This window comes from Entelurus aequoreus, linkage group LG14 (assembly GCF_033978785.1).
Source record: "Entelurus aequoreus isolate RoL-2023_Sb linkage group LG14, RoL_Eaeq_v1.1, whole genome shotgun sequence".
Classification (NCBI taxonomy): Eukaryota; Metazoa; Chordata; class Actinopteri; order Syngnathiformes; family Syngnathidae; genus Entelurus; species Entelurus aequoreus.
In genome coordinates, this window is record NC_084744.1 from 62883619 (window position 1) to 62901118 (window position 17500).

Consider the following 17500-nt stretch of genomic DNA (forward strand, 5'->3'; position numbering starts at 1 on the left):
GGTCCCAATAACATTGCATCTAATAGACAATGTCTCATTAGCACCCCTGCTGGTCAACATGAGGGTGGTCCCCCAAAAAATTGACTGTCAACATATGAAATAACAAGTGCGTGTAAAACATTTTGAAGTGCTCCCCCTCTGGTCAACATATGAAATAACAAGTGTGTGTAGGAAAAATTGAAGTGCTCCCCGTCTGGTCAACATATGAAATAACAAGTGTGTGTAAAAAAATTTGAAGTGCTCCCCCTCTGGTCAACATAGGAAATAACAAGTGTGTGTAGGAAAAATTGAAGTGCTCCCCCTCTGGTCAACATATGAAATAACAAGTGTGTATAGGAAAAATTGAAGTGCTCCCCGTCTGGTCAACATATGAAATAACAAGTGCGTGTAAAAAATGTTGAAGTGCTCCCCGTCTGGTCAACATATGAAATAACAAGTGCGTGTGTAAAAATTTGAAGTGCTCCCCGTCTGGTCAACATATGAAATAACAAGTGCGTGTAAGAAAAATTGAAGTGCTCCCCCTCTGGTCAACATATGAAATAACAAGTGCGTGTAAAAAAAATTTGAAGTGCTCCCCGTCTGGTCAACATATGAAATAACAAGTGCGTGTAAAATTTTTTGAAGTGGTCCCCGTCTGGTCAACATATGAAATAACAAGTGTGTGTAAGAAATTGAAATGTGCCCCCTTTGGCCAAAATTAATAATAAAAATAAATAAATAAATGTATATAGAGACATACTGTAATAACTTGAAGTAAATAATGAAGATTAAAAACCAATTACAAACAAAAAATTCCCCCCAATTTTTTTACCTAAAAGCAGTCTTTTTCTCACAATGTGTCGACTTCTGTCTTTATAAAATTGGGAACCATTTCTCATATTCTTTCTGTTTCTGTAATATTGCAATATTTTCTCGTAAAATTATCACTTTTTTCTGCGAAATTATTACTTTTTCATGCAAAATGGTGACATTTCTCATGTAACATTCTGACTTTTTATCACAATATTGCTAAAAATTGTGTTGTTCTTGTAAAATAGTGACATTTTTTGAGTAAAATTATTACTTTTGCCAAGTAAAATTCCGATTATTATTATAACAATGCCAAAATTTCAAAGTTTTCTTATAAAATTGTGACTTTTGTCGAGTAAAATCATCCTACAGCTGTAAAAAATATAAAATGATATTGCTGAATAGACAATACGTCGAGTATTTGTATGTTTGACAGTCCATTTTTGATCGTCATTGAAAACCCCCCACAAAAGGCATTAAATTGTTATTAATCGTCCCCTTAAGTCATCCTGCAGCTGTAAAATTATAAAATGATATTGCTGAATAGACAATATGTCGAATATTTGTATGTTTGACGGTCCATTTTTGACTGTCATTGAAAAAACCCCACCAAAAGGCATCAATTAAATTGGTATTAATCGTCCCCTTAAGTCATCCTGCAGCTGTAAAATTATAAAATGATATTGCTGAATAGACAATACGTCTAATATTTGTATCTTTGACAGTCCATTTTTGATCGTCATTGAAAAACCCCACCAAAAGGCATCAATTAAATCGGTATTAATCGTCCCCTTAAATCATCCTGCAGCTGTAAAATTATAAAATGATATTGCTGAATAGACAATATGTCTAATATTTGTATCTTTGACAGTCCATTTTTGATCGTCATTGAAAAACCCCCACAAAAGGCATTAAATTGGTATTAATCGTCCCCTTAAGTCATCCTGCAGCTGTAAAATTATAAAATGATATTGCTGAATAGACAATATGTCGAATATTTGTATGTTTGACGGTCCATTTTTGACTGTCATTGAAAAAACCCCACCAAAAGGCATAATTAAATTGGTATTAATTGTCCCCTTAAGTCATCCTGCAGCTGTAAAATTATAAAATGATAATGCTGAATAGACAATACGTCTAATATTTGTATTTTTGACAGTCCATTTTTGATCGTCATTGAAAAAAACCCACAAAAGGCATTAAATTGGTATTAATTGTCCCCTTAAGTCATCCTGCAGCTGTAAAATTATAAAAGGATATTGCTGAATAGACAATACGTCGAATATTTGTATGTTTGACAGTCCATTGTTGACCGTCATAGAAAAAAAAACCCACCAAAAGGCGTCGATTACATTGGTATTAATCAGCCCCTTAAGTCATCCTGCAGGTGTAAAATTATAAAATGCTATTGCTGAATAGATAATATGTCTAATATTTGTATGTTTGACAGTCCATTTTTGACCGTCATTGAAACCCCCCCCCCCCCCACCAAAAGGCATTAATTAAATTGGTATTAATTGTCCCCTTAAGTCATCCTGCAGCTGTAAAATTATAAAATGATATTGCTGAATAGACAATACATCTAATATTTGTATCTTTGACAGTCCATTTTTGATCGTCATTGAAAAACCCCCACAAAAGGCATTAAATTGGTATTAATCGTCCCCTTAAGTCATCCTGCAGCTGTAAAATTATAAAATGATATTGCTGAATAGACAATATGTCGAATATTTGTATGTTTGACGGTCCATTTTTGACTGTCATTGAAAAAACCCCACCAAAAGGCATCAATTAAATTGGTATTAATTGTCCCCTTAAGTCATCCTGCAGCTGTAAAATTATAAAATGATATTGCTGAATAGACAATACGTCTAATATTTGTATCTTTGACAGTCCATTTTTGATCGTCATTGAAAAACCCCACAAAAGGCATCAATTAAATCGGTATTAATCGTCCCCTTAAATCATCCTGCAGCTGTAAAATTATAAAATGATATTGCTGAATAGACAATATGTCTAATATTTGTATCTTTGACAGTCCATTTTTGATCGTCATTGAAAAACCCCCACAAAAGGCATTAAATTGGTATTAATCGTCCCCTTAAGTCATCCTGCAGCTGTAAAATTATAAAATGATATTGCTGAATAGACAATATGTCGAATATTTGTATGTTTGACGGTCCATTTTTGACTGTCATTGAAAAAAACCCACCAAAAGGCATAAATTAAATTGGTATTAATTGTCCCCTTAAGTCATCCTGCAGCTGTAAAATTATAAAATGATATTGCTGAATAGACAATACGTCTAATATTTGTATTTTTGACAGTCCATTTTTGATCGTCATTGAAAAAAACCCACAAAAGGCATTAAATTGGTATTAATTGTCCCCTTAAGTCATCCTGCAGCTGTAAAATTATAAAAGGATATTGCTGAATAGACAATACGTCGAATATTGTATGTTTGACAGTCCATTGTTGACCGTCATAGAAAAAAACCCCCACCAAAAGGCGTCGATTACATTGGTATTAATCAGCCCCTTAAGTCATCCTGCAGGTGTAAAATTATAAAATGCTATTGCTGAATAGATAATATGTCTAATATTTGTATGTTTGACAGTCCATTTTTGACCGTCATTGAAACCCCCCCCCCCCCCCCACCAAAAGGCATTAATTAAATTGGTATTAATTGTCCCCTTAAGTCATCCTGCAGCTGTAAAATTATAAAATGATATTGCTGAATAGACAATACATCTAATATTTGTATCTTTGACAGTCCATTTTTGATCGTCATTGAAAAACCCCCACAAAAGGCATTAAATTGGTATTAATCGTCCCCTTAAGTCATCCTGCAGCTGTAAAATTATAAAATGATATTGCTGAATAGACAATATGTCGAATATTTGTATGTTTGACGGTCCATTTTTGACTGTCATTGAAAAAAACCCACCAAAAGGCATCAATTAAATTGGTATTAATTGTCCCCTTAAGTCATCCTGCAGCTGTAAAATTATAAAATGATATTGCTGAATAGACAATATGTCGAATATTTGTATGTTTGACAGTCCATTTTTGACCGTCATTGAAAAACCCCCACCAAAAGGCATCAATTAAATCGGTATTAATCGTCCCCTTAAATCATCCTGCAGCTGTAAAATTATAAAAGGATATTGCTGAATAGACAATATGTCGAATATTTCTACGTTTGACAGTCCATTTTTGATCGTCATTGAAAAACCCCCACAAAAGGCATTAAATTGGTATTAATCGTCCCCTTAAGTCATCCTGCAGCTGTAAAATTATAAAATGATATTGCTGAATAGACAATATGTCGAATATTTGTATTTTTGACAGTCCATTTTTGACGTAAAGTTGCCAAAATGTTAAGCTTTTCTTGTAAAACTGCGACTGTTATTGAGTAAAATTCCAACTTTTATCATAATATTGCACAAATGTTCAGTTTTTCTTGTAAAATGTTGACTTGCGTCGAGTAAAATGACGACTTTTATTATAACACTGCCACAATTCTACATTTTTCTTGTGAAATTACAACTAATTTTTCTCAACAGGCTTTTTTTTAATATGTGCATAGTATGTATATATTATTAATATTAATATTATTAATGTTGTAAATACACTTCTTTATATATCTAGAAAGGCTGGTCCTAAAGAGGGAGGCTTTTTTCTCACGTCTCCAGAAGGTCAGAAATAGAAAAATGTGTGTCTGAAATGATGTCACCATTATTATAATTAATTAGTTAAGATGAAGCTATTATAATAGTCTAATACGGTGTATCACCTCGGAAAGCGTAGCGTAGTAAACCTAAGTAATCATTAAAAACACGTCAGAGGTTTTATTTAACAAGTATATTTAATATTTTTGACCGCTGTAGCATTACGCTGAATTTGAACGGTAACACTGTTGTCTGTACTTTGATCAAGTGCTTCTTTGGCTTACCACCAGAGGGAGCCCGCGCACCGTGTCACTGTCCATTAGTTTGTTCCAATAATCGAGTAATCGGATCAAACACATTAAAACACGTGCGTATTTTAGGGGGAAATTGAATATAAACAAAACATTATTTTTTAATAACATTGAAATTGCTTTTTTACCATGTTTGCAATAAAAGATAAAAACTTTTAAAAACACAAACGCTTTCTCATACAGCAGCCGTGCGGAAACTATATACACGTGTTCCGGGCGGTCCAGATTTTGTCATTCGTTAAAAGCTGTTTTTTTTATCGATGTAATCGATGAACCCTTGCAGCGCGACACACGATACACAGCAGGATTATTCAACTGGCGGTCTCGGGAATGACAACATACCAGCTCCCGAGTTCTTGGGAGACAAACATTTTTGCAGCAAATTGACTTGGACAAGCGGAAACACACAAATAAAATAATAAGAAGAATAACAAAATAATACAAGTATGCTGAAGCACAGTACGTCTGACTAGGGTATCAGGCTTTGTAGCTTACCAAAGTCGTACTCAAAACATTTTTGACATTTTTAAAAAAATTTTAAGCACGCCGTGTGTAATGTTCGACGCTATCAATGAAACAGCAACGTTTCGGTGTCCGCTTGCTAACGGGTATTTGCTTGAACAGGCGTTCCCACGCGTGTTTCTCATGAATACTTTAGCGTACTTTGCTCTTTGCATAGACTGACAGTTTCCCATAAATTGTTTGTGTGTTGTGCAGTAGTAACATTTTCTAATAGAATATAATAATGGGAGACCGGGCTTTCTGCTCCGCCGCTTCCAGTCTGTGGAACGCTCTCCCTGACCACCTGAGGGTACCACAGACTGTGGATGCTTTTTAAAAAGGCTTAAAAACCCTTCTTTTTAAAAAAGCCTTTTTTTTTTTTTAGATATATGCATACTACTTCTAGCTATTTGGCTGTTCTAGCTTATATTTGTATTTGTTTTTATTATCTTTATATTTGTATTTCTTTTAACACTGTAGCACTTTGAGGTTGTTTACTCAATGTAAAGTGCTTTTTTACAAATAAAATCTATTATTATTAACATACCAGCTCCCGAGTTCTTGGGAGACAAACATTTTTGCAGCAAATTGACTTGGACAAGCGGAAACACACAAATAAAATAATAATAAGAATAATAAAATAATACAAGTATGCTGAAGCACAGTACGTCTGACTAGGGTATCAGGCTTTGTAGCTTACCAAAGTCGTACTCAAAACATTTTTGACATTTTTAAAAAAAAAATTTAAGCACGCCGTGTGTAATGTTCGACGCTATCAATGAAACAGCAACGTTTCGGTGTGTCCGCTTGCTTACGGGTATTTGCTTGAACAGGCGTTCCCACGCGTGTTTCTCATGAATACTTTAGCGTACTTTGCTCTTTGCATAGACTGACAGTTTCCCATAAAAAGTTTGTGTGTTGTGCAGTAGTAAAATGTTCTAATAGAATATAATAATGGGAGACCGGGGCTTTCTGCTCCGCCGCTTCCAGTCTGTGGAACGCTCTCCCTGACCACCTGAGGGCACCACAGACTGTGGATGCTTTTTAAAAAGGCTTAAAAACCCTTCTTTTAAAAAAGCCTTTTTTTTTTTTTTTTTTTTAGATATATGCATACTACTTCTAGCTATTTGGCTGTTCAAGCTTATATTTGTATTTGTTTTTATTATCTTTATATTTTTATTTCTTTTAACACTGTAGCACTTTGAGGTAGTTTACTCAATGTAAAGTGCTTTTTACAAATAAAAACTATTATTATTTACATACCGGCTCCCGAGTTCTTGGGAGACAAACATCTTTGCAGCAAATCGACTAAAAACACTAGAGTTCTACTGTTGTATAGAGGAGCTTGGACAAGCGGAAAAACACTGGCAGATAGAGGAGCTTGGTCAAGCGGAAAGTGGCAGATCTTTGCATTGACATTTGGACACAGAACACCAATCTTGCGATTTACATAACTGAGGCGTTCCTCACTTTATCCCACGTTTACATCTCATTGTGCAAAATGTGAATGTTTTAAGGGGAACTAAACGTGATCTGTGTGGCAGGTAAAGGGAAAAGAGGCCGAGTGTGTCATTTTATTGTGTATGGCATCGGTCCAGACCAGAGGCCTGTTGGCTCCTCACCGCCGCGCTGGCCCGGTGTGCAGTTGCGGTGATGTAAAACATCCCTCAGCCTTTCCTCGGCTGGCGCACGCGTCTTCCTGTCGGAGGGAGGGCGTGCGGGCCAAAGCCAAGATCGGGTTTTGGGGATTGTGTGTTGTGTACAGCTAATTGCCAAGCGGTGTTTACACCATCCCTAAATAGCCCCAACTAACACCTGTGTGATTCACCGGCTACAATACGATAATATCAGGGCTTTAAGGCCACGGTGCATTATTATGGTGGTATATCTGCAAAAACAAAACGACTTAAAAATGCTACAATGTGTCAAATGAAGCGGCAGGAATGTTTAGGGTAAACACAAACATAATGCAATACTCAGGTGCAAAGGAATATCCACAGTTTCAAGAAAATACGAAAAAAAGCCTTACAAGTTGCGTGACCTTAAAGGCCTACTGCAGGGGTCGGCAACCCGTGGCTCTTTGACCACTCTGATGCGGCTCAGCTACATAAACACAACACAACCAATACCCAGAATCCCATGCAGCCCTAACTCTTCCGGTCTACATTATACACCCCCGCTACCACCAAATCCCCCCACACATCAACCCCCTCACCCCTCTCCGTGCGTTGGTTGAGCGGAAGAGTTAGGGCTGCATGGGATTCTGGGTATTGGTACCGTCAGTGTAAGATGTGTGGCTGCTGAGGTAGTACGCCTTGCTGTCACTTACGTGAGCAAGCTGAAACTGCATTCTACATGAGGTGGAGCAGGTACGCTGTTTAGGCAGGCTGTAGAGGGCGCCAAAAGCAGTGTCATCACACCCTGATATTCGGGAGTCTCCCGGGAAAAATGAGAGGGTTGGCAAGTATGACGCTATCAAGCGCCATTTATTCAAAACTCGCGGGCCGCACTAACATCAAATTTCCACATAAAAGTGCGTGTGTCGGAGACCCCTGGTTAACATAGCACAAAGCGTTTAAGTTTTGTATGCGGTGTTTTTCATTTTAATTTTTTTTGTGGCTCCCATTATTTTCTTTAATTTGTGAAACTTGCCAAAATGGCTCTTTGAGTGGTAAAGGTTGCCGACCCCTAGCCTACTGAAATGTTTTTTTTTTATTTAAACGGGGATAGCAGATCCATTCTATGTGTCATACTTGATCATTTCGCGATATTGCCATATTTTTGCTGAAAGGATTTAGTATAGAACGACGACGATAAAGATCGCAACTTTTGGCATCTGATAAAAAAAGGCTTGCCCCTACCGGAAGTAGCGTGATGTAGTCAGTTGAACATATACGCAAAGTTCCCTATTGTTTACAATGATGGCCGCATGAAGTGAGAGAGATTCGGACCGAGAAAGCGACAATTTCCCCATTAATTTGAGCGAGGATGAAAGATTTGTGGATGAGGAAAGTGAGAGTGAAGGACTAGTGGGGAGTGCAAGCGATTCAGATAGGGAAGATGCTGTGAGAGCCGGGGGTGACCTGATATTCAGCTGGGAATGACTACAACAGTAAATAAACACAAGACATATATATACTCTATTAGCCACAACACAACCAGGCTTATATTTAATATGCCACAAATTAATCCCGCATAAAAACACCTAGGTGTTTGTTATGCTAGCTCCTAGCTCCTAGCTACTAGCTACTAGCTACTACTAGTTATAGCTCGAGCGGGTTATATGGACGGGATCCCGTATATATAACCCGCCAATACAATTCAAACACCTGCACAACACACACACTCACTCAGCCCAAACAACCGTTCACCTAACCCAAGGTTCATAAAGCTTATATATTTAACCAAAGTTACGTACATGACACGCACGTACGGGCAAGCAATCAAATGTTTGGAAGCGCGCGGGTGGGACCTGATATTCAGCTGGGAATGACTACAACAGTAAATAAACACAAGACATATATATACTCTATTAGCCACAACACAACCAGGCTTATATTTAATATGCCACAAATTAATCCTGCATAAAAACACCTGCGTGTTTGTTATGCTAGCTCCTAGCTACTACTCGAGCGGGTTATATGGACGGGATCCCGTCCATATAACCCGCCAATACAATTCAAACACCTGCACAACACACACACTCACTCAGCCCAAAGAACCGTTCACCTAACCCAAGGTTCATAAAGCTTATATATTTAACCAAAGTTACGTACATGACACGCACGTACGGGCAAGCAATCAAATGTTTGGAAGCGCGCGGGTGGTACCTGATATTCAGCTGGGAATGACTAAAACAGTAAATAAACACAAGACATATATTTACTCTATTAGCCACAACACAACCTAGGCTTATATTTAATATGCCACAAATTAATCCTAATGCTAGCTCCTAGCTACTAGCTCGAGCTAGTTATAGCAAGCGATCAAATGTTTGGAAGCGCAGCTACGTACTCACGGTATCGCAACTGTGTATCCAAATCAAAGTCCTCCTGGTAAGAGTCTCTGTTGTCCGAGTTCTTCGATCTTGACTGCATCTTTCGGGAACGTAAACAAAGAAGCGCCGGCTGTGTACGTGTTGCTGGTGACTTCCCTCGCAAAATAGATGCTTCGCACCGACAACTTTCTTCTTTGCTTGCTCAGCTTCTTTCTCCATAATGCAATGAACAAATTGCAACAGATTCACCAACACAGATGTCCAGAATACTGTGGAATAATGAGACGAAAACAGAGCTATTTCGTATTGGCTTCCGTTTCAATGATTGACGTCACGCGCATACGTCATCCTCAGAGGCGTTTCGAACCGGAAGTTTAGCGGGAAATTTAAAATGTCACTTTATAAGTTAACCCGGCCGTATTGGCATGTGTCGCAATGTTCAGATTTCATCATTGATGTATAAACTATCAGACTGCGTGGTTGCTAGTAGTGGCTTTCAGACAATGTCAACAACTTTTACTTTTAAAGACATGATTTTCAATATGTACAAGAATGAGGGCCTTTATTATAATTATTATTATTCTACTTATTTGGGTAGTTATTGTCTCGTTATTGCCTCAATTAGTACTAGTATTCACGTGACTACATATGTGTGCACGTACTGTATTCCCGCGCCAAAGTGAGTAAAATATTATTGATGATGTATTGGAATAAGACTAGTGTGTAATGGCCAACAGATATTAAATATACCGAAATGTTCCTGTATATAAGCCGCACACATTGAATTAAAAAAAACAAATATATAATACTATAATCTGCAGATATATACGTTGAAAATCATATAATCATTGTATATAATAATAATGATAATAACAAAGCTAGTTATTTGATTTATAAAATAAATATAAGTTTCACTTCTTCCCACTCCTTTTTGGATATGACAAAACCTAACCATTATGTATTGTTTACATTTGTATGTGATTTTATTGTGAAATATTTGTTCCTATTTCTGTACTTGACTGTAATGTTTTCAATATGATTCAACTCTTTTTAAGTTATTTATTTAGCTTTGTTTTGTGACACGCCCAAAATAATACTAGTACCACTACTACTTTAAAAGTTTGGAATATGTTGTTCCTCAGAAAAGTCCCCTAAAAATTTAACTTTTTAATAATGTGAACTAGGGATGTCCGATAATGGCTTTTTGCCGATATCCGATATTCCGATATTGTCCAACTCTTTAATTACAGATACCGATATCAACCGATACCGATATCAACCGATATATGCAGTCGTGGAATTAACACATTATTATGCCTAATTTGGACAACCATGTATGGTGAAGATAAGGTACTTTTTAAAAAAAATAATAAAATAAGATAACTAAATTAAAAACATTTTCTTGAATAAAAAAGAAAGTAAAACAATATAAAAACAGTTACATAGAAACTAGTAATTAATGAGAATGAGTAAAATGAAGTGTTAAAGGTTAGTACTATTAGTGGAGCAGCAGCACGCACAATCATGTGTGCTTACGGACTGTATCCCTTGCAGACTGTATTGATATATATTGATATATAATGTAGGAACCAGAATATTGATAACAGAAAGAAATGGGGGGAGGGAGGTTTTTTGGGTTGGTGCACTAATTGTAAGTGTATCTTGTGTTTTTTATGTTGATTTAATAAAACATTTTTTTTAAAAACAACAAAAAAACGATACGGATAATAAAAAAAAACGATACCGATAATTTCCAATATTAAATTTTAACGCATTTCCGATATTATCGGACATCCCTAATATGAACGCCTCACCAAACCGATGTTTTTTTCAATCTTTTCTGGGTGATGGTTTACGAGGCGCTTGCTTGTCTGCCCGAGTGCAGACTGGGGGATTTATCAAGTAGCTTTTCATTCGTCTCATATTTCCTGGTCTGCGTCGCCTTGGTTAGAGTGTCCGCCCTGAGATCGGTAGGTTGTGAGTTCAAACCCCGGCCGAGTCATACCAAAGACTATAAAAATGGGAGCCATTACCTCCCTGCTTGGCACTCAGCATCAAGGGTTGGAATTGGGGGTTAAGACACCAAAAATTATTCCCGGGCGTGGCCCCCTTTGCTGCTGCTCACTGCTCCCCTCACCTCCCAGGGGGTCATCAAGGGTGATGGGTCAAATGTAAAGAATAATTTCGCCACACCTAGTGTGTGTGTGACAATCATTGGTACTTTAACTTTAACATGAAGTGCCGGCTGTCCAGAGTCGGGACCCGGGGTGGACCGCTCTCCTGTGCATCGGTTGGGGACATCTCTGGGCTGCTGACCCGTCTCCGCTTGGGATGGTCTCCTGCTGGCCCCACTATGGACTGGACTCTCACTATTATGTTAGATCCACTATGGATTGGACTCTCACACTATTATGTTAGTCCACTATGGACTGGACTCTCACTATTATGTTAGATCCACTATGGACTGGACTCTCACTATTATGTTAGTCCACTATCGACTGGACTCTCACACTATTATGTTAGATCCACTATGGACTGGACTCTCACACTATTATGTTAGATCCACTATGGACTGGACTCTCACACTATTATGTTAGATCAACTATGGACTGGACTCTCACTATTATGTTAGATCCACTATGGACTGGACTCTCACACTATTATGTTAGATCCACTATGGACTGGACTCTCACACTATTATGTTAGATCCACTATGGACTGGACTCTCACACTATTATGTTAGATCCACTATGGACTGGACTCTCACTATCATGTTAGATCCACTGTGGACTGGACTCTCTCACTATTATGTTAGATCCACTATGGACTGGACTCTCACAATATTATGTTAGATCCACTATGGACTGGACTCTCACACTATTATGTTAGATCCACTATGGACTGGACTCTCACACTATTATGTTAGATCCACTATGGACTGGACTCTCACACTATTATGTTAGATCAACTATGGACTGGACTCTCACACTATTATGTTAGATCCACTATGGACTGGACACTCACTATTATGTTAGATCCACTATGGACTGGACTCTCACACTATTATGTTAGATCCACTATGGACTGGACTCTCACACTATTATGTTAGATCCGCTATGGACTGGACTCTCACTATTATGTTAGATCCACTATGGACTGGACTCTCACAATATTATGTTAGATCCACTATGGACTGGACTCTCACACTATTATGTTAGATCCACTATGGACTGGACTCTCACACTATTATGTTAGATCCACTATGGACTGGACTCTCACACTATTATGTTAGATCAACTATGGACTGGACTCTCACAATATTATGTTAGATCCACTATGGACTGGACTCTCACACTATTATGTTAGATCCACTATGGACTGGACTCTCACACTATTATGTCAGACCAACTCGACGTCCATTGCATCCGGTCTCCCTTAGAGAGAGGGGGGAGGGGTGGATTCCGAGGATTCTGGGAGATGTAGTTCATTGTCAGACCCGGCCAACGCTAAAGCGCCAGAAAAAAAACCCAGACACACCCAAGTTTTTGTCTGATACAGTCGTGTACGGCATTGTTGTGACTTTGATACGGAAATACCACAGATGTACAAAACCGTCGCACCCCTACCGGCTCGGGGTGAATTTTCTACCCCCCCCCAAAGTATCACTTTAGAATTCATGCGCCGGTTCTTTAAACCCAAACATTTTTGGATGCTTCGCAAACCGTGCACCTTCAAATCACCCCTCGGGGATAAGCATCTTTCGAAATGATATTTTATCATTTTCATTTGGCTGGCCCCCTCTGCATGCCGACCGATCGCGCACCGCGATCTAATCCCCGAGAGGGGGAACTGCAGCCTGTTGCCACGGATTCTGAGGGGGTCTCCGGGTCAAGTACAGATAATTTATTCACTCAGTCAGATTTCCTCTGGCTGGTGGACGGCAGATGGAGAGGTCTGATACGATATCACCCATCTGAGTCACCCGGGGGAGCGGAGGGTGCGGCAGAGCTTTGTGAGGACGGGAGATTGACAGCAGAGATGTAGGAAGTAAGGCAGGTCAGATTGTGAATAATTGGGAAATTAAAAGATGATATGGTGCGACGAAGGTATGAACATCGAACCCTCATAGATTCCCATCTTCTTTCTTATCAGATTCGTATGTGTGGGGCCGGGCGGGAGAGATGCATGCGTGTCCTTATCTGGAGACAAGTGGTTCTGGTCCAATAAGATCCTGGGAGATGGTAGGAATAAGCGGCTTAGACCGTCATCTGAGATGGAGGAAGGAGGAAGGAGATGAGAATGCAGAAAAGGGAGGGGGAGGAATTGATTAGGTGACTGGAGGACGGGGGAGGAAGGGGGGATTTGGGAAGAGATGGAGGGCAACGGAGATTGAAGTGCAGAAACTTTTTCAGGCACAGAATTTGGGGCTATTAAGATCTCGATGGAAACCTGATCGGAAAAGGGCTTGTTGAGTGTGTCGGAGGATACACGTTTAAGTCCCGACTTAAACGTGTGGACAATGCTGAAGAAACAAGTCCATGTCAGAAAACCAACCATGTACAATTTTGACCACGACTGTAGGTACCAAGGTAAAGCACGCTGGTCTTTCATGCCGGCCGACCCAGGCATCGCATTTTCTTTACAACATTTCCAAAAAGGAGTAGGAAGAAGCAAATCCTATTCAATCCTACCCCTTTTCCACTTCATATCATTAATTTACACACACATACACGTATTGGTATGTAGACAACACCGTTACCCCACTAGACTGAAGACGGAAGTGGACTGAACAGAAAACAAAAGGGGGTTAACCAGGCGGGTTACAGTGGTGCCGTGACCCGGATTAGAGTGAGGTTTAGGGGCGTGAGTGTAACGGTGGTGCACCTTGGTCCATCTGGCTCCCTGAAAAGCTCAAGAGCAGTGCTCGGTTTTAGCCCGGTTTATAGGCGCGTTCGTCAAACAAAAATAGAAGGGACTGAACCAGGTGGGTTACCGAGGATGACCGCGATTTAATGTTTGGATTCTGTCTCCACAGGATGACGAGGAACCTGCTGTGACAACCTAAGACTCTCCGACCTTCAACAACCCTTCGACTCTACGAGCCTTCCGACAGACTTCCTTTGACCGAAGACTGAAGTGGCGTGACCAGGCCGGTGGAAAAGAGTCATAACGTACAAGAGAAGCATCGAGCTAAAGTGGATTTTAGCTCCACTGGGAAAAAAATGAACTAGCATTTCAAGACGATCCGAACCAGTCAGGCAACACAATTGACCGTCTCTACAGTAGACTCTTGTTGAAGAGTCCGAGGCAGTTCGTCTGAGGAGGAATCAGTTCCTCCTCTTCTCCAAATCTTCTCGACCATTCTTTTCCACTCAGACATGGATCTCCACAGAGCAGCCTTCAAGATGGAGAGCTCTTCCTACTTGCCCAACCCCCTGGCCTCGCCGGCCCTCATGGTCCTGGCCTCCACAGCTGAAGCTTCCCGTGATGCTTCCATTCCCTGCCAGCAACCACGCCCGTTTGGCGTCCCAGTTTCTGTGGACAAAGACGTCCACTTGCCATTCAACAATGGTTCATACACCTTTGCGTCCATGTACCACCGCCAAGGTGCGGTCCCTCCCGGTTTCCCCAACAGGGACTTTCCTCCGTCCCTCCTTCATCTACATCATCAGTTCGCGCCACCTAACCTGGACTGCTCGCCGATCAGCATGCTCAACCACAGCGGCGTCGGGGCTTTCAGACCCTTCGCTTCGCCTCCCGAGGACCGGGACGGGGCGCCAGGCGGGTACCAGTCGGCTTTCACCCCGGCTAAGCGCCTCAAAGGGTGCCTGGACGCAGATGCTTCACCCCACCTACGGTACACCGATGCTGACGGCAAAGAATATGACTTTGGCGGCGCCCAGATCCCGCCTGGGGGCTCGCCCAGCAGCGCCTTGAAGGCCGTAGAGGACAGTGGGAAGAAGATCTTCGCTGTATCCGGCCTCCTTTCAGACCGAGAGACCTCCTCTAGCCCTGAGGACCGCATCGAACGCTGTAAGTAGAAACTTATGCCGTTTCTCTACCTACAAACCAATGAAAGACTAAACACATAGGGCTTGATCTACTAAGACTCAAATACCGTGCGCTAAACAGCGCGTGCAAAGAGTTGTGATCTACTAAGACTGAAAAATGGTGCAGACCGCCTATTTTAATAGAGGTTTTTGCGTGTACTATGCGGCTTTCACCATGGAGAGACTTGATCATTTACTGCACATCCCTGTTATCATTTTGAGCTCGTGGTAGAGGCTGACACTAACTCTGACTGTGCGCTCCAGCGGCGAGAAAATGCATATTGCAAGAATTTTGTATTTTTTTTCCACATAGGAGACATGTTAATCTATATGAAAATACGACCGTCATTGAAAGAACACCAAAAGGCATCAATTGAATTGGTTTTAATCATCCCCTTAAGTCATCCTGCCGAAGTAAAATTATAAAATTATATTGCTGAATAGACAATATGTCTAATATTTGTATTTCTGACAGTCCATTTTTGACCGTCATTGAAAACCCCCCACCAAAAGGCATCAATTAAATTGGTTTTAATCATCCCCTTAAGTCATCCTGCCAAAGTAAAATTATAAAATGATATTGCTGAATAGACAATATGTCTAATATTTGTATTTGTGACAGTCCATTTTTGATCGTCATTGAAAAAACCCCACAAAAGGCATTCATTAAATTGGTATTAATTGTCCCCTTAAGTCATCCTGCAGCTGTAAAATTATAAAATCATATTGCTGAATAGGCAATATGTCTAATATTTGTATGATTGACAGTCCATTTATGACCTTCATTGAAAAAACCCCACAAAAGGCATTAATTAAATTGGTATTGATGGTCCCCTTAAGTCATACTGCAGCTGTAAAATTATAAAATGATATTGCTGAATAGACAATATGTCTAATATTTGTATTTTTGACAGTCCATTTTTGATCGTCATTGAAAAAATCCCACAAAAGGCATTAATTAAATTGGTATTAATTGTCCCCTTAAGTCATCCTGCAGCTGTAAAATGATAAAATGATATTGTTGAATAGACAGTATGTCTAATATTTGTATGATTGACAGTCCATTTATGACCGTCATTGAAAAAACCCCACAAAAGGCATTAAATTGGTATTGATGGTCCCCTTAAGTCATCCTGCAGCTGTAAAATTATAAAATGATATTGCTGAATAGACAATATGTCTAATATTTGTATTTTTGACAGTCCATTTTTGATCGTCATTGAAAAAAACCCACAAAAGGCATTAATTAAATTGGTATTAATTGTCCCCTTAAGTCATCCTGCAGCTGTAAAATTATAAAATGATATTGCTGAATAGACAATATGTCTAATATTTGTATGTTTGACAGTCCATTTTTGACCGTCGTTGAAAAACAACACCAAAAGGCATCAATTAAATGTGTATTAATCGGCCCCTTTAGTCATCCTGCAGCTGTAAAATGATAAAATGATATTGCTGAGTAGACAATACGTGTAATATGTGTATGTTTGACAGTCCATTCATGTTGACAAGCATACGTAGGTTAGAGCTGGGGCACAATCGGCTCCTTTCTTCGTGTCAGTTTGCACGCACTTTTCAGACATACTAAAAAAAAATTACGCAAAGCGGCGCTCGCAGTCTTGATAAATCACATTGCGTGTGCTAAATGATCATATTTGGTGATGACCAGCATATAATCTGCACATTCGTGATTGTGCTCCTAAAGAGACAAAATACACACGTTTCAATCAAGTTTTCATAAACGCTAACTTTTAGTAGGTCAGGCCCATAATGTCAAGTTTTTTACAAAGTGCAATTTACCAGGAAATGTGTTAATCCTGCATACTTGCATCACCCCCCCGATAAACAAGCCCATCTTTTCTTGTCGCCATCTCTCTTGGCTCGCCCAGTCCTCGTTCCACAAGCCCCACTAGTCCCATTAGTATTCAGCAGCGCTGCCATTTGGCCCTTGTGCACTCTGCATATGTGTGGGCCCCGCTCTCCGCCATCAGTATTCATCATAGTTCCACACTGGCGGCCCGCTTGCCAAAAGATTTACCCACGCAGCCGAAACATTGCTTGGCTGTCTGTTTGTGTGATGAAAAGTTGGGAGCACAAACAGCCCGGGGCCTGAGCGGTGACATCTAGCACACATGTCAACCAGCTGCATCGCCTCTCGCATGCAAATGACAAACAATGCCT

At 39.8% G+C, this 17500-nt stretch overlaps 1 protein-coding gene and 1 long non-coding RNA gene across 4 annotated transcripts in view; one reads left to right on the forward strand and one right to left on the reverse strand.

Moving 5' to 3' along the window:
* The window catches only part of LOC133665181 (uncharacterized), a 429445-nt gene that overhangs the window by 314027 nt on the left and 97918 nt on the right, over window positions 1–17500 (reverse strand). The gene's annotated exons all lie outside the window — the stretch shown is intronic.
* The window catches only part of rnf220a (ring finger protein 220a), a 390449-nt gene continuing 387385 nt past the window's right edge, over window positions 14437–17500 (forward strand). Inside the window, exon 1 of one of the 2 annotated variants that reach the window (XM_062070417.1) lies at window positions 14437–15302. In XM_062070417.1, the coding sequence (XP_061926401.1) occupies window positions 14648–15302 (655 nt within the window). In that variant the 5' untranslated portion in view covers window positions 14437–14647. The remainder of the gene's footprint in view (window positions 15303–17500) is intronic. The other variant, XM_062070416.1, reaches the window with a different exon arrangement.